This window comes from Macadamia integrifolia, unplaced genomic scaffold (assembly GCF_013358625.1).
Source record: "Macadamia integrifolia cultivar HAES 741 unplaced genomic scaffold, SCU_Mint_v3 scaffold1150, whole genome shotgun sequence".
Lineage (NCBI taxonomy): Eukaryota > Viridiplantae > Streptophyta > Magnoliopsida > Proteales > Proteaceae > Macadamia > Macadamia integrifolia.
Window position 1 is genome coordinate 115,183 of NW_024868104.1, and position 27,732 is coordinate 142,914.

The 27,732-nt window shown below is 37.3% G+C and overlaps 1 protein-coding gene and 1 long non-coding RNA gene across 3 annotated transcripts in view; one reads left to right on the forward strand and one right to left on the reverse strand.

Annotated features, from left to right (window-relative positions):
• LOC122062971 (prolyl 4-hydroxylase 1-like) overlaps positions 1-19,203 on the reverse strand; it is a 107,627-nt gene extending 88,424 nt beyond the window's left edge. For both annotated transcript variants that reach the window (XM_042626637.1, XM_042626636.1), the window contains exons 1-2: positions 18,845-19,203; positions 10,372-10,419 (exon numbers count right to left, since the gene is read on the reverse strand). In XM_042626637.1, coding sequence (XP_042482571.1) covers positions 10,372-10,419; positions 18,845-18,905 — 109 coding nt within the window. In that variant the 5' untranslated portion in view covers positions 18,906-19,203. The remainder of the gene's footprint in view (positions 1-10,371; positions 10,420-18,844) is intronic.
• Positions 19,204-23,567: 4,364 nt separating this feature from the next.
• Positions 23,568-27,120, forward strand: LOC122062969. Its single transcript, XR_006135161.1, has 2 exons — positions 23,568-26,551; positions 26,855-27,120. It is a non-coding gene; the product is annotated as an uncharacterized LOC122062969 (long non-coding RNA).
• The last annotated feature ends 612 nt before the right edge of the window (positions 27,121-27,732 follow it).

The following is a 27,732-nucleotide window of genomic DNA, read 5'->3' on the forward strand; positions in this document are numbered from 1 at the left end:
GGTTAGGATCGGTTTAGGTTGCAGGTTAGTTTAGGGTGGTCAAGTTGGGTCAGATTGGTCTAGGGTGATCTAGTTAGGTCGGTTTTGGTTAAGTCGTATAAGTTTAGGTTGGGGCTTGGATTTGCAGGTGATGATGGCAGATGGTTTCGCTAGAGAAGAGGAAGCGATGGCTGGGATCTATGGTAAATAACGATAGAGGGATTAAAGGCAAGGGCGAGGGTATCGTAGTAATGACAGGTGTCAATGGCAGGTTGCAAGAGGTGGAGTGTCACAGGGAGGTTTGCAGCGGAGGGGTAGCAGGTGAAGGGTTCAAGCAAAGGGTTTGGAGCCGATTGGAGTAAATGGTCGTAGGGATGGCGGTGGGGCTTGGCAGCGATGGTGTGCTAAGGGAATGCGAGCAAGGGTCGTCTCGATGCAGGCAATAGTTCTGGAGTTGCAGGTGGTTAGGCAATGGGTTCTGACCACAAGTGGTTGTAAGCGATGGTTCTAGAATCGTAGGTGGAGGCGATGGTTCTAGAATCATCGGTGGTTATAAGCAATGGGTTTTGGTTCAGATAGGTAAGGATCGATGGGATGGCAAGGAATGCGATGGGTTCTAGGTCTGGTGATCAGTGCCGCTCTGATACCATGTAGAAATAGGGAAATATGGACATGTACCTTGAGGGTACAGCCCCTTCTTTATTTATAACAAAAATAGCAGTCATAGTTCTTACATGAATAGAAGTAAACTAAGTCCTAGTCTTAGTGTGATAACACACTATTCAACAGAAGGAAACTTAGTTCCTAGACACAAGGAATGCAGTTCTTAAGAATTCAATCAACATCAAAACAACAAGAAGAACAATAAAATGATTCTACAAGATTTAACAAAAGTACACCAAATATGATTTCTAGAAGTAAAAACTGTGAAGAAACCATAATTACCATAAGAACTTAATCCTTCAATATGAGTAACGGTTGAAAATAAAATGGTAAATGTTGAGTATATCAGCATAGCAATTGAAATATACACTGGTCCAATGCAGTCGACAGGAAGAAAAAGAAATTTAAAAATTGAATAATACATCATCAAGGAAATGTAAGCTGTCTCTCAGAATTGAGATAAGACTTTCCATTCATAACTTCCTCAAAAATGTGAAATGTGAAGCAAAGGTATAAATCTGCCAAAGCAATTTAAAAGAAAATGAAGAAACTGAAAAATAAATGGCGAAAGAGTATCCAACAGGACCAAAAAGGGGAAAAAAAGTGGGGAGCCAAAAAGAAGAAGAAGATGAAATTGAAAAATAGAGTACGCTGGATAAGGCTTTGCATACATCTCCAAACTATAAATTCTCTCCATGGGTAACTCATCTAATGTAAAAGTGGCATATCAAGGCACCACTTTGAATAAGAAGTTCATCTAGGATAATAAAAGTAAAGACTATTGTTTCTGGTTGTCCTTGTTGGCAACCTCAGCCACATGGCGATGATGACATGGCCAGTTTGGGTGACATGGCCAGAAGTGGTGATGTGGCAATGTTCAGTCTCTCCGATGAGATAACAATGCTACATGGTGTGTATGGAATTGATTGATTCATACATGATAGGGATTCTGAGTCAAAACTAGAAAATTTGACCTAGTATGCCCGGGAGCATTTTCGACAGCGAAAAATGATTTTTCTGGAAAATGGTTTCCTTGTGAAAAAGTTAGAGTGCAATTTATCCTTATCAACGCACTTAATTTCGTCCAGTTTCAATACCGTATGAAGAAGGTACGACATCCACAGTAAAAAACTGGCATATGTGGCAGTCGGGGCAGTTTTGGCATTGAAGATGATTTTTCTGGAAAACATGTCCATGTAACCTTGCGAGAAAAATCCAACCTTTCCAACGCACTTGATTTCATCACGTTTCGATTCTGTATGAGAAAGTTGTGACATCCGAAAGGTTCAAGGGCATTTTACATAGTTGAGTCTGACGATCGGATCTTCTGGAAAGTTGTAGAGCGTCGAGTCATAATTCTAACGCACTTTGTTTTGTCTCGATCAGAAACCGAATGAAAGAGTTATGCATGTTTCGTGAAGCCAATCCAAATTTCCAAACCGAAAAAGGCCAAATAGCTCTCAGTGTTAGGGGGCCTTTTTTAATTTAAGATTGAAATTTGGAGGGGTTTTGTGCAATTTCGAAGAAACTGGATGTAGGGGAGTTTTAGCATAAAAATTTTGAGAAAGAAGGGGCATTATTGTGGTTTAAAGAAGTGTTATGGTTTGGAGTGTGGCACATGCAAGATATGCTGGCCGAATATTCCCTTTAATCAAATATTATTAGATCTGATTTACAACAAATTAATCCGATGGCTGGAAAGTGATTCATCTTTTTGAAAAGCAACCCTCCCCTTTTTCCACTGCCAATGGGCATGCGAAAACGGATTCTACACTAACGGCTTGTGTTAACATGCCTATGACCGAGATTCCTAATCCTTGGCTCGCATTCAATGACCGTTTGAAACATCTAATGGCCAAGATTAAATCGGCATTTTTGAAACAAATCAACGGCTCCGTTCCCCACGCCTCCTGCGTAGCCCACACCGTCGTCCGAAAATTCCATTTTATGCATTCTGGTTAGCCCAACTTCAACAAGTCATAACTTTTGATTCCCATCGGCAAAATGGTCCATCCATGTTTCCATTTCTATAGAATTTCGAGCTCTACCCATTGGAATGTCAAGAACTTTGGGAGAAAAATAGTTGCAGCTTCGGTAAAGCTTCCTAATAGAAGTTGTACATGGTCTCGGTCGATATTTCGGTATCTCGGCCAAAATATCGGTATCGTTTCGACAAGATACTGAACTCGATCCCAACTCAGTTATTTCGGCTCCTACTTGGATTTCAACACAAATTCACCCTATTGCTCTCTAATTAGCCATACCATCACACATTACCTTCCAAATCACTCCAATTTGAAGATCTACACATTTGAAGCTTTGGAAAGGTAAAGTACTTTCCCCAAAACCCTTTTTCTTTTAAATAGATACATGTTGGATAGGGCTAAATTTTTTATATGTTAGACACTAAAGGCTGATCTACGACCTCATGGAGTTGAAATTTTTTTTTTTCATAAATATTTTTTTATTTTTTTGGTTTAAAAATGCATTTTCGATCAACATAAATTGTTGCTTTTTATGGTAAATATAGCTTTAATGGATCTCAATTATATATATGTTACTCAGCATTGGTTGTTCTATGACTCTATTAAAGTGAAATTTTTTTCTAACCAGTAAATATTTATTTTAATTTTTGAAAAAAATGAAAAATAGTTTAATAATTGAAAATTAATTTTTAAAATAGGGAAAACATTTTGTTTTGATTTTAAAAATAAAATAAAAATAAGAGATTAATATTAAAGTATTTTGAAGCGTACATGATGCTTGTTATGCTATACCATATTTGATTTTGTTGTATTATGTCATTAAAATATTTTCTAAGATTGATTAAAAGATCATTTTATGTAAGAAAAAAATATAAGTAGCTATCATATAGTTGCAAGTTAATAATGATATTCTTTTTTCTATGCATCAGCATTAGGGTGATATAAAATGGCTAACAGACGAAGTGACGAGGAAGGCGGGAGAAGAGGGAGAGGAGGTGGGAGACATGATAGGAGTCATGATAGTAGAGAGATTACATGGAAACATGGAGTGCCTATTGACGGCAATAAGAGGAAAACAAAGTACAACTACTGTCACAAGAAATTTATGGGTGATAACGCCACAAGACATAAGCAACATTTGGTTGGAAACTGCTCAGATGTGGCTACATGCACTGAAGTGCCAGATCATATTACTAAGGCCATAACTGAAGACATGAAGGGAAGGAATAAGAGGAAAGCGGCAAAGGATAAGGCAAAGATAGAATTTGAGAAGGCACTACATGCTCCCATGCATCGTTATGATGATGATAGTGATGACCCTATTTATGTGCCTAATGACATAAAACTGTGCAAGAGGCTAAAAATTGACGACGGGGGCAAGCATTGAGCCGAAAAAATCTTCGTGAGGAGGAAAGATGTAGACAGGGTAGAGGAGGAGCTAATCCATCTAGTGCAGGAGGTAGTGGATCTTCACAGCCTCCTTTGCCATTTAGGAGAACACAGAGTACAAGAGTAGCCCCACCTCCACCTCCAGCTCCAGTGGTACCACCTCATGTGAACCCCGTTCTACAATAGGATCCCCGTGCGTACAAGAGAAAGGGTAGTAAGCAATGTAAGATAAAGGGGATGTGGACTAACATGAAGGCTTATGCTGGAGAGGATGTGTCTAAGTGGATGTTATTTCATAGCATCCCAGCAAACGCCACTATAAGTCCCTATTACCAGTCGATGCTTGATGTTGTTGCTAAGGCCGGACTTAGGATAAACGGCCCCACTACATATGAGGTGATGAATGTTTATTTGCCGTAGGAAAAGAGAGAGCTAAAAGCTTACATAGAAGAATTAAAGGTTTTATGGGAGAGCTATGGGGTCACCATAATGTGTGATGGTTGGACAGGGCCCACGAGAAAGTCCACCATCAACTTTGTGGTTTACTGTGATGGTAGAACAGTTTTTTTTGAAATCTGTTGATGCATCCAAAGAAACAAATGATGCAAAATACATATAAAAGCTTTTAAAGGAGGTTGTGCAAGAAGTTGGGATAGAGAACGTTGTTCAAATTGTGACGGAGAACGAAAGCAACTACAAGAAAGCCGAACTAAAAATGATGAATAACAACAAATTCCAACTCTTTTAGACTCCTTGTGCAGCACATTGCATTGATCTGATGTTGAAGGACATGGAGAAACTGATAATTGTGAAGGAGGTGGTTGATAGGGCAAGGCAAGTGAGCACATTTGTATATAATCATGGTTTTTTATTGAACCTATTGAGGGAAAAGAGAAGGGGGGACTTAGTCAGGCCAGTCTCACAAGATTTGCAACCAAATATGTTGCACTCAAGAGTTTTGAGTCTAAAAAAGTCTGTCTTCGTCCATGTTTGCATCTGAGGAATGGTTTGGGTGGAGGGAAGCAGGATCACCTGGTGGTAGGGAGGCACAGGTAACCATTTCATTAGATGAGTTTTGGATATAATTGGGTAAAGTGGTGAAAATCTTGGCACCAATTGTTGGCATGTTGAAGATGGCGGATTCTGCCTTCAAGCCCACCTTGCCAAGCCTGTATGTTGCACTGGTAATGATGAAAGAACATATCTATGCTACCAAGCCATGTGGAAGTAAGAAATTTGTAGATATAATAGAAGAACGTTGGAGCGCCAGCTTAAGCATCCATTGCATAAGGCTGGTAAGCATATCTGAATACATTCTTTTATTTGATATAAAAATGCATTAATATCAACATTGACACTAATATGTTTTGTGAAATTCCAGCATACTATTTAAACCCCAAGTATCAGTATAGTCATAGACTTTCATTGAATCCGGATCTTCTGGAAGCAGTGAAGCAAATGGTTGCCAAGTTCCAACCAAGGCCCATTCTACAAGCCATAGTCAATACTGAGGTGATTTTTGTAGTACTTTAGAAATCTAAATTTTAGTTAACAATGGTTGTTAACTATTTCATATTTGTAAATTTGTTATAGACGAAAGAATCCAGGGATGCATTAGGCAGTTTTGAAGCCCCCCTCACACTCGCGGGTTGTACGAGTAGTGATGCCGGTATGAAATTCAAATTCAGTATGTTACTGATACAAGTGTTACGTGTTTTGAATAAAAATAATTAGTTACACTTGTTGCACCTCGTAATGCAGCTGATGGTGGGTGTTTAATAGGGGTTTGGCACCGCAATTACGAAGGATCTCCATCAAAGTACTCTCACAGACATGTTCTGCATCTGATTGTGAGATAAATTGGAGTACATTTTCATTCATCCACTCCAAAAAGCAGAATTGGTTAGGTTCAAAATGTCTCGCTGACTTGGTGTATGTGCACTACTATATGAGACTGAGGATGCAACACATACGCATGGGTATGGAGAATGACAGGGGCTAGATCGAGCTTGCTGATGTTTTCTAGATTGACTCAGATGAAGAGGATCCTCTAATAGACTGGATAGGGGATAGAGGCAAGTCGTTGATGGATCAGCCTGGAGGTAGGCCGGACCCATATGTAGTGCAAGAGATGGCAGTCAATGTTGATGATTATATAGCTACAAAGGGAAGGATATATTCACAGACCCCCCCGACCATTCGAGCCTGCACCTGGTAGGGATGATTCAGATGAAGATGATGATTGGTCCACTTCCTCGAGTGGTCGTACCCACACTCAAGCACAGACACAAACACAACATCGAGCACTAGGTAGTGACGGTGGTGGTGGTGATCAAGGATTAAAGTATTGGTATCGATCACCGTATCGGTCGACCAAAATTAAGATACGTATCGAAGGGTATCGTATCGTATCGGAGATACGCTAAGATACGCACAAATGGATATGAAACACTTTTTATATACTTTTACATAAAAAATTTGTTAAAGAAAGCTATTGATAACATGTATTATGCAAAAACACTATATTGAAGGTATCGCACTAAGAATTCAAGGTTTGTAGTTGTCCCATAAATGTAAAACCCTTGTTCCCAACATTGATTTCCACTTTAATTATAGAGAAATATGGCTGGCAACAACTTTGGAACAAAAACCCCTAAAAAAATCACCTTTTTCTGAAAAATGACCCATTTTGGCCATTATATAACCATAGTGCACTGTATCAGTACATATCGTACTGTAACCGATACATACCGATACACACCAATACGTACCGATACATACCAAAACATACATTTCACCTCGATTTTATATTTTCCATAGAGTATCGGTACATATCGGTGCGTATCGTACATATCGATGTGTATCGGTGCGTATCGTTATGTAGTGTAAGATACATATTGATACGAAAGGATTTTAAAAATTCCATCTATCGTATCGGTGTGTATCGCATCGGTAAGGGCCGATATAGATACGTATCGGCCGATACGGTACGCTACATAGCGATACTTAAAACCATAGTGGTGATAGATCTGAAGGAGTTCAAGAGAAGTATGAACAGGCCAAGCCAAAGCAAGAGCTGGTGCAATTCACTGGGGAGAGTCAATTTGAATATGCCACACAAGTGTTGATCACGGTACATGTCAATCAGGTGGAGGGGGAGTTCAGGCTACACTAGAGGACCTCGTCTCCGATTCGGTGGAGTTGCACAGCTAAATTGTATGAACGTCGATAGTTTATCTACTTTATTGGTGGAATGAGTTTGAGTGGAGGGGATAGTCATCCTCACAATGAGAGTAGAGGGAGTGGGCAATGACGTGCCCCATCATTTACTGGAGAGAGCACTTGGTTAGAGTATCATGAACCTTATAGTCAATTCACTGGGATAGGGCATACATCTGGTTCATCCATTCCTAGTACAGACTATGGCTCCCTTACCCAGTCACATGGTGGTGGCTTTGTGGACAGTTTATTCTCACACCTAACCCAACCGTACATATTGTCGGAAGCATCAGTTGACAGCATGATTTAAGATCTCGCTCTCGCCCCTATCTCGCTAATGCAAAAAAGAGAGATCTCGCCAGATCTCACCGAGATCATGTATTTTTTCAAGGTCAACTCGGTAGTTGGTCTCGGTGGTCATATGGTCTTTGTAGTCCCTGAAACTAGGCATTTACCCTATTTTAAGACTTCTAAACACGATGGAAACATCATTTTTTAAAAATCAAACTTAAAATGGTACTTTGACTTTGTACCCTATGTAAGTAGTCTCCGGCTCTTCAGACCCTAGGCTAGTATGCTCTATTCCACAATCCACATTCCACAACCAACACATAACACACCATAATCTTAAGAATTTAAAAGATATCATAAATAATTACTTAAATGATCAACAATTAACATTAATGACTAATGAGTCACATTAACATACATTTGAAAATTTGAAATGACATAAGATAGGAATGGAGACCCCCAAGCAAAAGCACCAAAATTCTTGCCCCTGAGTGTTTTTTCTTCGAAAAAGTAAAGAGAGGCGAGATCTTGGTGAGATCTGGCGAGATTTGGCCAGATCTCGACGAGATCTTGTCGTTTTTACATCTCATCTATGATCTTGTCTTGCTAATCTAAAAAAACAAGAGATCACGCCAAGATCTCGAACCATGGTTGACAGTAGCTCAATAGTGAGTTCTTCTTCTTCATACTATAGTGGTGACACATACCCTCAGATAGGTTACCTTCAATATGTAGATGACTCAGTTTTTTTGGCAGCTGTGGAAGACTACATTCTGTTCTTCTCTCAGAATATGACGTGGCATGCATTTGTGGTACAGTCAGAGGAAAAAGCACGACGACTCTATCATACTGGGCATGGAATCCAACCAGGCCATCATTGTTCTTTCCAGTAGATAGTCATTAGAAATTTATGATTAGTGTTGTATAAGTAATATGTTTGGGACTTCGGATATTACTCTAGTACTCTAAATTTTAGTTAATTAATGTTGATTTATTTGTAGTACTAACATATTATATCTTGTTTTAGCAATGAAACATATAAATTCTCCAGAACAGTTCGATGGTTGCTGCCAAACAAGGGTGCAACTCTAAAACACTATCATGTTCTAATATTTTTGCAATTTTAAGTTTTAAGCATATTTATTAACCTTAAAACAAGCTATCCACCAAGTTTCAGGTCAAAATATGGTTGTTTGACCACCAAAACAGTCAACCGAGTCTAAAAAAAATACACCAACTCACCGAGACCTTAGTATTTCGGTGGTTTGAAATACCGAAATGAAACGAGATTTTGAACCTTGGTCACAATTAGTGTATTGAGTAGATACAAAGCCTTTACAGGCACTACTCTAGGGACGTAGGCATATTGCTAAAACTCGTAAAATTCATGTGTTATGTGTGTCCTTTGTTTGCATTGTGTACATTGAAGTGCGTAGAATGTGAAATGGGTATGCACACTCGGAAGTACCTATGAGAGGCTGAGTGTGTATACGACTATGTGGGTACAAGGACAGGTATAGCACGGTTTGAAAAGTCAGACTTCAGAACATTTTTTGGGGATCCGAATTGGACCCATTGATTCACCCCCTCCTACTCAGTGACTATCAGGTTACAACAAAGACTAGCCTTCCCCAAAACCACACAATAACTCTCTGATTCCTCCATAGCTGATGTCTTCTAATGTTATTCAGAACAAAACCAACAACCCATCCCTTGATAAGATCGATCCACTCTCATCTCATATCTCCAAAAAACACTGAGATTACAAGTTCTCCCCATCAGCTTGCCACCCCTTTTATCAGAAATGTCAGAGTTTAATTCTTAGAAGAAACAGTTAAAAAGCACTTAGAAGTATAGCAGACCATATCACTGTAAGACCATCTATATATTTCCTCCTTCCTTCACTTCCACCCTGTAGAGATCTAAAATTATCAACCCCTACAACTCCTGCTGCGAGCAAGTCAATCAAAATCTAAACTGTGCCCCATAGATGCAGAATTGAGATCAGATGTGTTTGATCAATCCTTGTGAGGTGGGAAAAGCAAGCAAAGATATTTTGGGGCAAGGTTTATTTTTCATCTGTTTTCGAATGACAAAACAGTGTAACATGAGAGGATGGAATACTGATAGTCACACTGGAAACCTTTTTTGTCTATGTATAGTATTTAAAAAGCATGGTAGTCCTAGGAATTTTAAGCCAGTAGGTTATGTCAATCGAGACAATTCACTTAGTATCTAAGTCAGCAGAGTTATGGTGATGGTCCTCAGTTTTATCTTTAATTGACCATTTAACACCATAGTATAATTACAAAAAAGGTGTTCAAGACATTAGTTGTCACAGCGTCTAGGCGACCGAAGATATTGGAGGGAACCTAGACGCAAGGTGACAAGGCGTCCAAGGTGCCCACCTAGGCGATGCCTTGACAACTATGGCAACACACATGCAAAGTTAGCTTACATGGTCGAAAGAAATTATTACAACGTGATACATGACAAACTTGCTTCAGAAGGAGAAGCATTTAACGATCAACCAATAATTAACATGAGAGTTTGAGCTTGAATCATTGCGCCAAACCATAACTAACATAAATCAATGTGCTGAAGACATTATAAACAAGTCAAATTAGGTTTTAGAGAAATTTTGAAAATCCACATATACTTCAGTTCCTAAGGAATCAAACAACTAAAAATAGAAACAGGTTTTAATCAGTAGCATGGATGCAAAAATCAAATAATTTTACAAATTTACACAATTACAGTACCAAACACATGACAAACCTAAGAAAGAATATGTAAATTTTGATCAGGAATGGAACGAAAATTTATAATCATAGAGAAAACTTACCAGATGACTCTTCCAATCGTCGTATAAATGCTAATTGAAACAAAGCACCTACATATCCCAAATATCAACTCACTGAGTTATTATTAATACTTCATAACATTACATAGACATTTGCTACTGGTAGCATGTTGCAGCCGGTTGTATTCACTTCTTGACAGAATTAATGAAGAGAATAAAAAATACAATTGCTAATTATTAAAAGGGTCCATCTTGTTGTAACCAAAAACCATCTCTTGATCGCCCTCATTTTATTCCCAAAACTTCTATAGGTCAGGGGTAAAACCATTATGCCATTCTCAAGAACTGTCATTGGCTTACACAATTTTTGAGTACACACAAAATAACAGCATTTTACACTTGTTGAGAAAATTAGTATGTTATACTAAAAGCTTGGAAAAGTAAGTTTACAACTTATTTTTCACCAGCTTTGGCTACAAACAAGATTTTCCCTCATTTAAAACACAGTTCATGTAAATCAAACCAATTTTACTATCTACAATGTACCATTTATAGAAAGAAACCTTTCCTTTAAACTGTATAAATGACCAAATTCCCACCAAGGTTAAGAGGCTTGAGTTTGTTGTTGAAATTTTGTAATGGAAAGGGAGCAGAAGCAGATATTTATAGGCCAACCTTTAGGGATCAGCTTCACGAGACATGCAAATCATTGCCGGAAGTCCAAAGAGGGCACATAGTATTTGTTGAGTTTATGTAATAGGGGTACTTTAAAAACTGTCCATATATTAAAGCTGTCTTAAGTTGTATTTTTCCTCTTTTTTTCATCTTTTACCTCCATAGGGGGCATTATGTAATTTCCCTAAGATATTATCTTAAGGCTGATATAGGTGAGGAGAGCAATCAGCTCACTCACGTTTTGCACCTTCCATTACTCTCTTCGCTCAACTTCTCCCCTTCTTCATCCGACCTCTATTTCTTCATCTTCCTCCTCTCCAACCCTAATACCCTAACTTCCAACTTTTTGGTATTAGAGCTTAAAAGGGTTGTGAGTCGACCAAGATTTCTCCTACTCATTCTTTGAGTCTCTTTTGGGAACCCTAGAATGCAAAAGGAATCCAATAGAGGCAATACTATGTAAAGAGATTCAAAAAGAAGACTTGATGGTGTTCTAGAAGCAAGTTGAAGGTGCTTTGATTGCTATTGAAGGTCTACAAAGGCTGTTTGAAGCTCACACAGAGACTAGAAGGCATTACCACCTTTACCACCAGCCTGGAAGTCAATCTCTCATTTCTCTCTCTTCAAATCTCGGTTGAGGCTGTGGCTGGGCTGGATAGAGTCGCCCAAGGCTCCTCTTTGATCCCTCAAAAGCTTGAGTTGTACCTTAGAGAGTTGTGGGAACACAACTCATTCTTCTCCTTGCTGCCAGGTATCGATTTTTTCAGTTTTGGTGAGTTGTTTGGCTGTAATGGCTGGCACTATGTGATTTGGCTGCTTATGATGGATGTACTTCACTCTGTCATGTTCGTATATACTATTGGGATGAAATTTCATGGTTAGAAGTAAGTTTTATTAATGTCTATCAAGATTTCACGGTTTATTAGTTTGCTGCAATTTTTCTTTGGGTCCTGAGAAGCAAATTTTTGGGGGTTTTGTTCCCCCTTGTTTGGATCTCCATTTGGGTTGCTTCTAGGAGCATTATTCCATCATGTCTAATCTCACGGAACCTACGGAAGTCACATCGGGTGGGTCGAGTAGTATCAACCCCAGTTTGATTGTCTTTGATAATCCAAATACTCATATTTCTCTTGTGAAGTTGGATAGTACCAACTATTTGGATTGGTTGCACTCTGTGAAGCTATCCCTGCGAAGTAGAGGGAAGCACCGGTACATTACTAGGGCTATCAAGGCTCCCGCTGTCACAGACCCAGAATAACAAAAATGGAAAACTGCGAACTCTACAGTTATAACAAACTACTTTTCTCATAAAACTTGACATAGGCAGGAGACTTATCAAGAAGAAGACTGCTAAGGATATTTGGGATAGTGTCTCTAAGACCTATAACAGGGTAGTTGACTCTGTGAAGGTCGACCAACTCCTTCAGCAGGCCCTCTCCATAAACCAGGGGAGCAAGTCCATTTCTGACTACAACAATAGTGTTATAGAACTTTAGAAGGATATGATCATTACCAAGATCTTCAATTGTCCAATCCTAATAATGAAGCCAAGGTCCATAGTTCTTCTGAAAAATGGTGTGTTCTGATTCTTCTAGGTGGCTAAATTCAGACTATGAGCAAATCAGGATACAGATTTTAGGCGATCACCTCTTCCTTCCCTTGATGAGGTGTGTAGCTACCTACTGACTGAGGAGAGCAAGAGAAGTGCTATGGATTCTACATCTTCACTTTAGCGCTTTGCTCTTTCTTCCACTACCCACAGAGAATGGCGTGGAGGCAGCCAAGGCCAAGGGCCATCCCATGGAGATGACAGAGATAGACGACAGTGTGATCATCGTGGGAAACCTAAGCACACTCGAGAGAGGTGTTGGGTTCTTCATGGCCATCCTTCTAGTACACCTGGTGGATCTACTGGCACATAATGTGGCCACAAATCGGCTACAGCCCATGCTACTATACAGAGACTGATACTAGAGGATTCTCACAAGCAGATATCAGCTCCTTTTCTAGGGATGATATTGTAGTGTTTCATCAGTTCATGTCTCAACTTAATAACCCATCTACTTCACAGGATACCTTGGCTTCCACCTCTGCACTTTCCACAGCTCCGCCATGGGTCATTGACTCTAGTACCACTGACCACATGACTGGTAGATCCCATTATTATGATTCCTACTCCATTTGTTTTGGTAAGGAGAAGGTCAGGGTGGCTAATGGTATCCCCTCTGTTTCTGGTAAAGGCAGTATCCCCATTACGTCTTCCATTTTACTTGATTCTATTCTTCATGTTCCCAACCTTACTATGAATCTGTTGTCTGTGAGCACTTTAACTAAAGTCTTGAATTGTTGTGTCACTTTTTTCCTTCTCATTGCCTTTTTCAAGATTTGGTGACGAAAACACGTCTTGAGCCTTAGTTACCTTTTTTTGCTACACCACAGTCCCATGCATGTGGCCGTAGAGATACTAGTTCTATTGACTTTGTGATGCTTTGGCATCAACGTTTGGGACATCTCTCTTTTGTTGTTATGAGGAAATAGTTACCTCATCTATTTACATCTTTTTCTTCTTCTCATGAATTCCATTGTGAACCATGTACTTTTGCTGAACATTGTTGTTCATCTTATCCTTATCATGGTAATAGATTTGTTGTTCATTTTCATATTGTGCGTACTGATGTTTGGGGACCTTGTCCTACTACCCCCTTGTTTGGCCTTCATTATTTTGTTTCATTTGTTGATTTTTCTCATTGTACTTGGACCATTCTTATGAAACAAAAGAGTGATGCTTATGATGCCTTAAAAAATTTTATAAAATGGTCTATACCCAGTTTGAAACCATGATCAAAATAGTCCGGTCAGATAAAGTGGGGGAGTACATGTATGGTGGTGTCCAAGACTTTTTTTTATTGATAATGGTATTATCCATCTGCTTGCATGTGTTGATACACCCCAACAGAATGGGGTAGCTGAGAGGAAAAATCGTTATTTGTTAGAGGTCCCTAGGAATCTTTTATTTGGCATGCATATTCCTAAACCTCTTTGCTCTACTGTTGTTTTACTCATCAACCACATGCCTACAAAAATCCTTGGGTCCCAAAACCCCTACACTCTCTTGTCTCCTCCATCTTCAGCTTTTTCTCTTCCTCCCAGGGTGTTTGGTTGTGTGTGTTATGTACATGTTAACAAATCCTCTCGCACTAAACTTAATCTCAAGGCTCTTAAATGCCTCTTCCTTGGGTATTCTTCCACTACAAAGGTTATAAGTGTTACCACCCTTCTTCTCGCAAACGTCTTCTTTCCAAAAATGTCACCTTTCTTGAGTCTAATCCTTACTTTGTGTCTCTTCAGCATCCTCTTCAGGGAGAAAATAGAAATACAAGTAAAAAAGCTGTTGATGCCATTCTATTTCTTACTCTATTGCCTCTTACCTACCCCTTTTTCCTTTGATATTGGGAGACATAAATAGGTGGATGATGTTGACACTGTGGATATTGTTGATACTAGTGGACCTTGTACAAAGAAGGCACCTGATAAGAAGGATCAAGAAGACCTTTAGCAATACTTAGTCTACAAATAAAGTGGCATTTTTCGATGAGCGTGCTTCAATGGAACGTTGGCATAGTTGCTTTGGTCATCCATCAGAGTGAACCACTCACTACGTTATCCATCATAATCAGCTTCCAATTTCAAAGACACTCTCTTGTGTTTGCTCTGCATGTCAACAAGGCAAGAGTCACCAGTTTTCACTTTATTCTACATTTTCAATTTCTCATTCTCCAGTAGAACTTATATTTAAGGCTCATTTTTAACGGTTGTTGGATCAGAAACAAAGGTGTTTCAATCAAATTAAGGCGGCGAATATAAAACTATTTCTACTGAATTATCCAAATTGTGTATCATTTATCGCTTGTTGTGCCCTCGTACCCATGAACAAAATGGGACTGCCAAACGGAAACATAGGCATTTGGTTGAGACAGGTTTAACTTTAGTAGTACATAGTTTTGTCCATGTCAAGTATTGGGATCCTACCTTCGAGTCACCTTGTTTCTTAATTAATCGCCTTCCTACCCCAGTTCTTGGAAACATGACTCCTATGGAAAAATTGTTAAGAACTAACCTTGACTATACTTTTGAAGACACTTGGTTGTGCCTATTACCCATATTTATGGCCTTACAATTTATCCAAGCTGGGTTATCGGCCCCTCAATTTGTTTTCATTGGATATAGTATTCACAGTGCTTAAATGTCTTAATCGGTCTTCTGTCGTATATCCATTGCTCGTATTGTTGTCTTTGATGAAACCTTATTTCCTTTTGCTCAACTTATTGTTATCTTTGTGTCAAATTCCAATATTTCCTTGTTAGGGGCCCCTTGATTATGGTGGAACATACATTCCTGTTGTAAAACCAACCATTGTTCGTACTATTCTAGCTCTAGCAATTTCCCAATAAAGAAGTCTATATGATCCAACCACCAGGTTTCATACATCCTCAATGTCCCTTGCATGTTTGTTGGCTATACAAATCTTGCATGGACTGAAATAGGATCGCCATGCCCAGTATTCTCGACTTAGTACTCACCTCATCCAGTTGGGTTCCTATGCTTCAAAGGCTGATACATCCTTGTTTATCTTTCAGCATCGGCAGGATCTTATTCTGGTTCTCATCTAGCCGATGGCATTCTCATTATTTCTAATGACACCACGCTTGTTAATTGGCTTCTTCATCCTTACAAGAGAGATTTTTTCCAGTGAAAAAGCATGGTGCTTTTTCATTACTTCCTTGGAATTAAGGCTGCTCATTTCAAAACATGGTATGGTTCTTTAACAACGAAATTACACACTTGAACTACTAAAATGATCTAACATGGTGGATGCCAAGGTTCAACATATCGGGTTTCAACAGGTTTCAACCCTGATCGAGACCAAAATTTCGGAAATTTCGAGGAAACCAGGAAAATATTCCTGCAATGGTGGAAACCTTGGTTTCGATCCCCAAACTGGATTTTTTTTTTTTTTTTTGTCTAATTTTTTGTGTACATCCTATTTTTGACACTTCTAACCTATTCAAGGAATTAGTTTCATAAAAAAAATATAAAAATAAATAAAAAGAAACCTAAAAGTGATACTTGTGGTGTTGACCTAAGTATGCTAGAGTGTGTTGATTGAAGTTGTACTACTACTACATTTATAAGTTATTAACTAGAAATGGAAAATAAATGATTAAACAAATAAAACATAATGTAGAGGATGCAAAACAAATGATAAAAATTGAAACCAGTCTACTATATTTATAAATACATTGTACATAAAAAATGATATTTGGGGAAAATGGGGTTTACCTTGTTGCTCCAAGAACCTTGCCTCAGGTAGATGTACTTTGGTTGTGTAAGATTCAAATGTAGAATGAAATATTGATGGAGAAATTTCAATTTCTTGGATGATTTCCTATGTTTCCCACTTCTTACAATCAAAATAGGGGGGGGGGGGGAGAAGTCGATTTTTGCAAAATGACCAAAATGGTTGAACCCATCGAAATGGTCAAAATGGTCGAATGTGTCAAAATCTGTCAAAGTTGGGGACTTTTATAAGTACCAGTGCATGTCGTCTCGCTTTCCCTCGTTACGGTCGAAATGGTCAACCATTTCGGTAAAATGTTGTACCAGGGTGGATGCTAAACTGGTCTCCACTCCCAAGGCATCTACCCAAGTGCTCTACTGTTTTCATAGTCATTCATTGTCATCCCCACAGAATATTGAAGTATATATAGTAGGGATCTTCAATGTATGATATTTACAAGGCTGGATGTTGCTTTTGCTGTCAATAAATTTTTGCCAATTCATGCATCAGCCCGCTACTAAACACTAGTCAGACAGCAGTTTAAATATCTACATTATTTGAAAAGGTACATCCATTTTAGCCTGTTGTTTCTTCATGCTCAAGGTACTACTCTTACAGCCTTCTCTGATGCAGATTGGACTGGTTGCCTAGATGTTCGTCGCTCTACTGGAGGTTATTCTATCTTCCTTGGACCAAATCATATTTCTTAGAGTTTTTGGAAACAACCAACTCTCGCAAGATCAAGCAAAGAGGCCGAATATAAAGCACTTGCAAATGCCACAACTGAACTTATTTGGATGTGTTCTTTACTTCGAGAAGTTAGTCATTCAATTCCTCAAACTCACATTCTTTGGTGTGACAATTGACAATATTGACGCCACATATCTCCTCCAATCCAGTCTTTCATGGCCACACAAAACACATTGAAATAAATTTTCATTTTGTGCGTGAATGAATTCAAAAAGGTCTTCTTGATGTCCAATTTCTCTCCTCCAAAGATCGACTTGTGGATTCTCTCACAAAGCCTCTTCCTGTTGCTCAATTCAAGTTGTTGCGAGACAAGTTCAATGTCGGCAATGTCAAGTTTTACCTGTAGGGGAGTGTTAAGGCATCCTCACCCGGATTTCCACATCAGAAGCCTTCAGTTACAGATGCCTAATATATACTATTGTATATCCAGTTGAACCCTCTACCACAAACTCTTTGTAATATTGTTGTAACAGCTTAGAGAAAAAATATAAACACACCCTCTCCTCATCACAATTGACAGGTGAGACTATTCAACATTATCCAAAATGTCTCCAACTTAAATACTTTCAATACTCAGTTGATCCTACTCAACAAATTATCTAAATGATCAATACTACATCCCCAAGGATTTTTAATGATACAGTAGATAAATTGACATCATGAGCTACTTGGTGCTAGAATACTAGCAGCCAACAATAATGTAAAAATAAAGATACAAGAAAACATCCTACTACTAATGGAGGTTAATTCAACCTCTCAGAGTATATGGGAGCACGTGTCAGTTGGAGGTTTAATTCAACCTGTTCGAGTATATGAGAGCAGGTGTCGGTTGGAGGTCTATGGGTGTTCATAGACCTCATACCTATGTGTCAGTTGGAGGTCTATGGGTGTCGATAGACGTCCATACCGTGGGATTATATTTGATTAAAAAATATCTTTGTTAGCTTCCTATTGGGTTTAAGGTAGTTGTTAGCTAAGTTAGAGTTAGTTTCCTTTTTGGTTATGTCTTCTAGTTTCCTATTTGTGTTATGAGTTTGAAATAGCTAACCTATATATTGAATGAAGGGGGTTGTCCCAAACAGATTGTTGCAACTCCCAAGTTACAACTATCTTTTGTTCTCTTCTCTTTCTTATTATTTTCACAACCCTTGTTGAATATCACAAAGTGGCAGGATATATAAGACAACGACTACAGATTGCTCAGCATAAGCCTCATAAGCTTCAATGAATTTTGACTAGAACAATTGGCACCTTTCTTTCAGATTGAAATACCATTGATCATTTTGAAATACATTCAATATCACTTGTTTTGTCACATTAAAGGAAACCAAATTTTACCATATAAACATCCTGGAAGTGGATTACAGATTTCAACTAGTTGTGAGGTCGTGTTTTATATTCTTCCAAAACGAAGGCACAGTCTAAAAAAAAAAAGGTAGACTTCTCAAATTCTAACTGAAAATCAATAAAACCACTGAGTCTCAGCTAAGGCAACTAACTGGACTAGAACCCATCAACGGAAATATCAAGATAAGTTTAATCAGAGCAACCAAAAGTCGCAATTTACCGAATAACAACTACAAACAGAGATCTTCAATCAGCCCAAACAGGGGAAGAAAGAGGGGAAGAGTTCTTTCTTTATTTTATTTTTTTATTGGTGCAAATAGAGGGGAGGAACAATACATTACAGGATTACAAACCACGGACAATAATGCTAATTGGCTTTTTTCAGCAAATGATAGATAGTCTTACCTACTATCATTCCGACAGTGACGAAGGTTAGAAGCCCGAAAACGAATTTCATTCCAGCCATAGCCCAGAAGAGGGAAAAATTCTATGTTTCAGAAAGGAAAGAAGAGAGCTAAGTGGAGATGTCAGGAAGACAGGCGATTCTGAGAACCCAAGCGTCAATGGAATTTATATTTGGAGCGAAACCGCTTTCAAATCTTTCAACGCCCATTGCTTTTGCACGCCTTGCTCCACCCCTCCCTTACGTTTTGGTCTTTTTCGCCTACGGTTTTTGCCGAATATTCAAGAGAGAGATTTGCGTTCATACCACTCAGTCATTTATTTCTCTGGTGCTCTCTACAGGTAACCGCATTTTCCCGCATTTTCCCTTTGCTCCCATTTATTTCCAAGTTTTTCTAGACCAAATTAAAACAAGACCGGAGTCTCCAGACTGCAAGCAATCTAAACCAAAAAGTTGGAACAGCTCATTTTTTGGTCTGACCCAGTAAAGAGTAAGACAGCCTAAATTCAAATACTGGTGGAAAAACGGCCTAAAGCCTATTTAGTTCAAGAGAGATCTTCTATCAGCTCATGCCATACCTATTCCCTTTACTCCCATTTTAGTTCTTATTTTTTTTGCAAACTGGTCAATTTTCATTTTTTTTCTTTATAAAATTATTGCCATTTTTATTTTTTAAATCTTTTGATTTTATTTTTACTCTTTTTCGTCAACCACAACTTTCATTGGTCAAAATTCCCATAACCAAGACCACCCTTAATTTAAGATTAATGTCATGTTGCGTTCTCAAAACTATACTAAAGGGTATCTCTAGCTTTGCACTGAGTTTTATCTCTTTAAGATGGTGATGTGACGATTTTGATTATTAGATATTTTCGGGAAATGATCTAGATTGGGTAAGTGCGAAATTTTTTAATTCAGATTCAATCATGTACCTTCTCATGATATATTGACATTTTATTTTTGAGGTAAATGATATATTGACATATTCACTTATATTTTAGGTATATATTTTTATTAAAACAAAAGTTATTTATTACTTAATTTTAGAATCTCAATTTTTCCACTTAACTAGCATACTCTATTTTCAGCCAAAACTTGATATGTGAATCTCTAGGCTTGCCACCACATGATAGATATTTGTGCGAATCGAGAGATCTTTGGGCTTGTTGGGCTAGAAAAACTTCTCCCCTCTATGTATTTTCCTTAGATCTCCCTATTTTGCAAATGTGCCCACCACTTTTATTCATGGTATTTTCATCTAGATTCCATATTTTGCATTTGTTTCCATACTTTCATTCAACGTTTAACTCCTTGGAAACTAGGTAAATGCCTCTTAATTATCATCAAAACTGCCATTTTCTCAAGTTTCGGTTGGGATGTCTATAAGAAATGCATTAAGATGTCCTTTTTCTCTAGTGTGGTAACTGTGTTTTCCCTTTGCGTGCGGTTATATGGATTTCATTTACTCCCTTTTATTTCCAAATTGTTCTAGACTAAAATAAAATCAGACCAGACTGTGATCTAACCGAAAAATTGGAACAACTCATTTTTTGGTCTGAGCCAATAAAGATTGCCTCAATTCAAAAACCGGTTGAAAATGGTTTCGTTATGTCTTTTGCAAACTGGTGAATTTTCAATTTTTTAATTTTTATAAAATTATTGCCATCTTTTATGTTTTAAGTTTTTATTTATCTATTACTCTTTTTTATAAACAACAACTTTAATTAGTCAAAATTTCCTCTGACTAGAACCACTTTTAATTTAATCCTATTACAACAACAATAACAACAACAACAACAAAGCCTTATCCCAACTTAATGGGATCGTTTACATGAATCTAAGCAATGCCAAGGAAAAAGAAAAATAGGCATTAAAAAATAACAGATTAGTAATCACTAATGAAGTACAGCACAGCTAAAGCAAGCCCACTTCCTGGATCCTAGCCCTCCAATCTGCTTTACATGAGACCATACTTAGGACAAAGCCTAATTTGTGCATATCTTTTTTCACAATCTCTCATATGGTTTTTGGCTTGCCTCTTGCTCTTTCGAGTCCTTCTATCTAAATTAGATCACTCCTCCTTACCGCTATATCTAATGGCCTTCGTTAAACATGATCAAACCACCTCAAACGGCATCTTCGAAACTTCTCAAGAATTGGGGCAACCCCCTATCAAAAAAAAAAAAAACTCAATCATGTAGTGCTAAGGAGAGATTCTCTTAAGACTAAGGGTGTCAATTCTGAGCCCGCACCGGTGGGCTCGACCGAGCCCAACACATTTACGGCCCGACCTAGACCAAAGCCTGACACATTTATTAAACAGGCGTTCATGGTGCAGGTAGCTAGCCCATTGAGCGTCCAACCAAACCAACACGTTTATACACCTGGTTTGAACCAACTCGTTATAGCCCGACTTAGCCTGACGCCTTTAATACTACATAAAATTCTTATTTTGCCACTACTAATAAGAAACTAGTTAAACTTACTTACCCTTTGCTTTGTAATAAGATTTGATTTAATTAACCTTTGTTTTGTAAATTGTAATAGTCATAATTTCTTCTTTTTTTTTTTTCCCAAAGAACAACCATAATCTCATCACTTTTCTTATTTATTAAATATTTGCATCACATATTTTTGGGCATTCAACCCACTTAAGAAAATAATTTTAGGGTAGGCACATTTAAAGTCCATTTAGACTTAAATAGGTCCATAGCCCTGTTAAGGCATATTTAAGGAAGCCCGATTAAAGCCTGATCCGCTATAATTTGTTCATTCATTACCTTATCTCTTCTAGTTTTCCCACACATCCATCTTAGCATTCTCATTTCCGCTACCGTTAGCTTATCAATATGTTGCTCCTTAATGGCTCAACATTCTGACCTGTACATCATAACCGGGCACACGACTGTGCGATAGAATTTTCCCTTAAGTTTTACGAGGATACGTTTGTCACATAGGACTTCAAACGCACTTCTCCACTCCTCCAATCTCTGATGTCCTGTTATATTTTTTTAATTATTCTAAAGGGTATCTCTAGCTTTGCACTATTTTTTATCTTTTTAAGTTGGTGATGTGACAATTTTGATTATTAGATATTTAAGAAATGGTCTAGATTTGATACATATCAAAATTTTTAACTCAGATTCAATTATATACCCTCTCGTGATGTACCTCTTATAATGTACTTTTTTTGGGGTGGGGGGGGGGTAAATGATGTATTGACATTTTTGGTTTTGGGTGGGGGGAGGAGGTGTAAATGATATATTGACATATTCACTTATATTCTTAGGTTTCTAAAAAAATTATTTATTAAATAATTTTAGAATCTTAATTTTTTTTCACTTAAGTAGCGTACTTTGTTTTCAGCTAAAACTTGATATGTAAGCATAGAACAAGGGATCTCTAAAGATCTTTGGGCTTGTGAGACTAGAAAAACTTCTCCCTTATATGTACTTCCCTTATGTCCATCACTTTTATTTATGTTATCTTCATCTCGATTTCATTTTTGCATTTATTCCCATATTTTCATTCAACAAATCTTCAACCGTTTAACTCCTAGAAAAGTAGGCAAATGCCTCTTAATTATCATGTCTAAACAACCATTTTCTCAAGTTTCAGTTGGGATGCCTATACAAAAATGCTTTTAGATGTCCTTTCTCTTTTAATTGATGGTTTTATATAAGTGTTGTTAATGCGAGGCACTGGGAGACAAAACAAGAGACTAAATTGTTGAGCATTATCAATGGTCTGGAGAGCCAAGCTGAAGGTTTTGAAAGAGTGAAACTTTTCAAGAATGCTAAAGTATTAGTCATGAGCTGGGTGGTTTAAAATATGGAGAATGGAGTGTTGAAAATTTCGTTGTTTAAACCCGAATGATTATTTATTTTTTTCTTTTGATAAAGACTACATATAGTTGGCAAATATCAAAATTTGTGTGGAATATTTTTCAAGTTTGTCATGAAACCCTCAACAATGCATTAAGATAATTTATAAGTTACATCTCATAAATAAGCTTCAATATCATGCTTTGTTCTATAATATAATGTAATATATATATATATATGATCTGTTTCTACTTTTCAAATTTTGACCTAGATAATATTTTACTTTGAACTACAAGACTTCATGAATTTGACTTTGAGCTTTATTATAAATGTTGGAAGAAAATTTTGGGCCATAATATCCAAGCCAATGTGTTTACCAAACCTAAGCAACATCTCATGAACCTAAGCTAATTATAGTTGCCTGAATCGGTGTCCTAGCATTACAACTTGTGGCTGATATACTATGCATTGAATGAGTTTACAAAAATCTATTTTTGCAAATAAGGGAGGTGCTTTATGAAACTAACGACCACTGAGTTTACAAAAGAATTCTTAAAAACTTGTAGCATATATTTTAATCAGTTAGGCTGCAATTAATTTAATTGTTTATAGAAAATATTGTTCAAATGTTGCATTTTAAAGTTTTAAACTATATTTTGTTGATTACTAAAAGGGAAATTTATAATATTATCCCCTAGAGAATGCCGTTATTATAAGGACACTCCCTCTATTTCACCAAATTAGATTCAGATCTCCTACCGCCAGTCACTGTTAAGGAATATCCTTATATGTTGATGTCAACTATTATATTTTAATTTAAATATTAAAATGTCTTTACTAAATGAAAATTACCTAAAATGCCTATGTAATAAGTCTCACCCCCAAATGAATAGTTAGTATACCTTTCCCCGAACGGTTGATTGCTGCATATCACAGCGACAGTGGCATCGGCATCGGCGACAGCGTGGACCAACTCACGGCGACCAGGAACTCTTGGCAACCAGCAGCGACTCTCTGCCATACTATTTTTTAAATCTTTATTGGAGTGGACAACTGGTATTTGAGTCTCTGAGTTTGTTCTTTGATCTGATCTTTAGAGTTAAGCAAGGTTTTATGATTTCTCACATCCTCTTTCACTGACTTCTCTGTTGGTATCTCTCTGGGCATTTCTTCCTCGCGATAGTTTTGAAGATTTCAAGCACTTTGCATTGTCGATCTTCCATTCACCGGAGAAGGTCAGTAATGATCAGTATCCCATTTTTCGAAGCTTTTGATGGACTTCTGACTTCTGATCTGTGACACTGAAACTTATTTGCCCATTTACCTTCAAGTTCTTTATTGAAATTACGCCTGTTTTCCCAATGATTTCCAATTCTGATTCGGATGTTGGTGATGTAGGTTAGTTCAATTTTAAGTGTTGCTTTACATCTTCCATTGGTTTCATTTTACTATTCTCACAGGATTTAGAATTCCTTTTTCTGATCAATGCCAAGAGATTCCTCCTTTTAACTCTTGAAATTGGAAGAGTAAGAGTCTTCTTTCTGTCTTGTACTGTGTGGTTATCATAGAAATTTTGAACTCCTACTTCTCTAGTCTTTTATACTTGAACTCTGTTCGTGGATTCATCGTAACAGTTTTCTGATCTTTTGGGAGAAATTAGAACACGCCACAGTAACCACGGCTCACACCGCCAAGCTTTTCTTGAGCGATAATTTCCTCTTTTAGAAATTCTATATTATGTTTTTTTAGAGATTTTCTCTTGGAGATTATTCTAGATTATTCAGTAATTGCATTGTGACGATAAAATCCTTGTCTGTGGCTGTAGCTTAGCTTGTAAGTATCCTAATTAATTTTTGAATAATGTATAATGATCATTTTAATTTTTCATTTAACAGTGATTGACGATAGGGGATCTGACTCTAATTTGGTGAAACAGAGAAAGTGTTCTGATAATAGTATCATTCTCTAGGGGATGACGCTGTAAATTTTCGTTACTGAAATGTGTGATTGATAAAAAAAAAATGTATTTAATTGTGTAAAAATTTATCAGATATTTTCAAGTTTTCAAGCTGATAAGTAAGCTAAATTTGTTTTGTATTTTTCTACGTAAGAACATCTAGATGTTAGAAAAAAAGAATTCCTAAAATAAGGTGATCCTATATCAGCTTGAGTGAATGTCATCATTGTGATTTCAAGCTTGGAGTTGAACCACGAATTTCTTTTCTTTTTTTTTTATTTGGTAGATTGCACTATCCTACTGACAAAAAAAAAAAAAAATGATGCGTAAGCATCATAATCATTCTGGGTTGTCATTCTCAAGAATCAAAATATCAAGTACTACAAGCCAAGCAAATTGCAATGTGTCACTAAGAAAAAAACGTCTTCTGACACTTCAGTTATGTAATTTAATGGAAGCTAGATTATATCTTTTGAAGATGAATGACACAAGCTTAAAGTGACGAAGAAACCAAACTTTCATATACTTTATGAAGCATCAATTGAATTCATGTCTTTGACGAGTAATTGTACTTAGATTCTAAATTTCAATTATATTGTAATATTCCTATGTCTTACCCTAAGGGGGTTGCTTAGTTGACAAAAACCAACACCTCAAAATTAGGAGGTCCTAAGTTCAACTCACCTTAGAACTTTTATATATATATATATATATATATGTGGGAGAGGGATAGGTATGCTAGAGAAAGGTAACTCAATAAAGTTAAAATACACTGACAATACTGTACTATTTGGCTTGATAAATTCAAATACATTACTCTGAAAAAGGTGTACTCTCAGCAACGTCCCTTTCAACTTCAGTTGAAGATTGGAAATGGTCCTAACGAGTTAGGGCTTGTTCTCTCGACCTATTCAGATTATTCATAATCTGTGGTAGCCGTTGGGAGAGCTGGGGGAGAGGAAGAGGGGAAGAGAGGAAGAGAAGAGTGAAGAAAAATCTTCTCTCGACCTCTGCAAGGATCATTAATTATGGTCGCCACGGGGAAAGCTGGGAGAGAGGAAGAGAAGAGTGAATGTTTCATTTGATAGAAGTCTGAAGAAAAATCTTCTCTCGACTTCTGCAGGGATCATCTCTGGTCACCGCTGGCCAACTGGAAGAGGGGAAGAGGGGAAGAGAAGAGTGAAGGTTTCATTTGATAGAAGTTTGCAGGGATCATCTATAGTCGCCGCTAGTCAACTTGTGCTTCCTTGCCCTCTTTTTTCTGAAATTTTTATATGGCTGCACTTCCGTCCTTTTTTGTTTAATGAATTTAATTTACTATTCTGAGTGTCAACATATTGATATAATGTCGTAGCACTTTCGAATAGTCGGTGGTTCTTATCATATACATGAAGTTGTCCCCTCTAAGATATGTTACCGATTTTGTAATACTTTTTTAGTGAATACCTTGATAACGTTTAGGCCATCTTTGTACTCTGATATCATCAATTTTGAACAATATGATCCATTCAGAAACAGAGATAATGCAGTTGGGTAGTAATTGTATTACTCATGCCTTTCAAAATTATAATAACTTGGTATTCTTCTCTGGGGGGATTCATCTGTGAAATGTCCAAGGAGCTGGATGAAAAGCTCCTACAAATTGAAAAACTAGTTGGTTGATGTTCATGATCTTATAGGATGATTGCATCTAACTGATACTCTGATACTGAGCTCATTTATGTACTGTAAAAACTGTGGCTGGTTAGTTTTTGGAAGAGGGAGTGCATCTTCTCTTTCTTCCTTTTATTTTTATTTATTTATTTATTTTTTAAGGATTCTCAACTTGCACTAGTTTGAAGGAAACTCATTTTTTTTTCTGTTTTTTTCTGAGGCCATAAGAAGTGAAGGCAAAACATCCAAAGATTACATATGCAGACCTTTATCAGGTATCTGTTGTAATTAGTGCTCTTTCTATCTGTTATACGTAGATTATGCAGTTTCATTTCAAAATTATGAGATCTATTGACATTTGGACTTCCATTTTATTATTCTATTTCTTCTTTGGGTCGGATAGGCATCTGTTATTGTTAAAATGCAAATCATTGCTCTGTACATTTTTCTCTTTGTTCGGGATCATACTCAGACCCTGCTGTATGATTCTCTCTCTCTCTCTCTCTCTCTCTCTCTCTCTCTCTCTCTCTCTCTCTCTCTCTCATTTTAATTCATGAAGGATATAATCTCATTTGTAGGTTCGAGTCTACAAAGCAACAGAAAGCTATTCAGGAATTCATTAAGGGCAGAAGGCTAGACAAGCACATTCAGTGGTCTTTTTCTGTATTATGACATGTACTGTTGTAACGACTTCAGCTTTATGAGATCCTGTAGAGCATTCTTTTCATTTGCCACTTTGTTAACAAAAATTTTCAAAAATGATCTGGCCTCCCTGAAAAGGTTTAGACAATATATTGGAAGCTAGGTACTAACAAAGCAATTAATAAAACACTATTTACAGGTCTGCGCATTTAGTAGATGTATGCTAGTTGAATGAGTTGGTGCAGCAATGGCAATGGTAAACAATATTGTCCAATTGATTATCTGAACCTCAGAAATTTCTAAGTGCAAAGATTAACTCAATGGCATTCAGGTGTGCCCGTTGCAAGTCTTTTGAAGCACCAGCTGTCTCCAATTACAAACATATCTTTTTCATTGCTATGAGATGAAGTAGATTCTCTACATTTTAATGTGAAAATACTCTTTGAACTTAAAAGAACAATTTCAAAAGCTTCCGTTGAGAGTAGGAGCTTCCTACAATCTAGAAAGATGACTGGGGAACAGAGGTGAGGATATTCACATTGTAGAGAACCTGTGCATATCCACATACCAAGACTGGGTATCAAAAGAGTATGCCATCATTAATCATCTTTTGAATGAATTGGTGAAGATTGGTGGATGACAAGAAAGTTTAACTAAATTAGTCTACAAGACTAACCCCAGCAAACCAGCGCATATCCATATACCAAGACTGGGTATCAATTGCACTAGTATCATTCCTATGCAGTCCTGTATCCACTTACACCAATAACACCTTCATGGGCTACCCCAACCCAACCCAAAAAAAAAAAAAAAA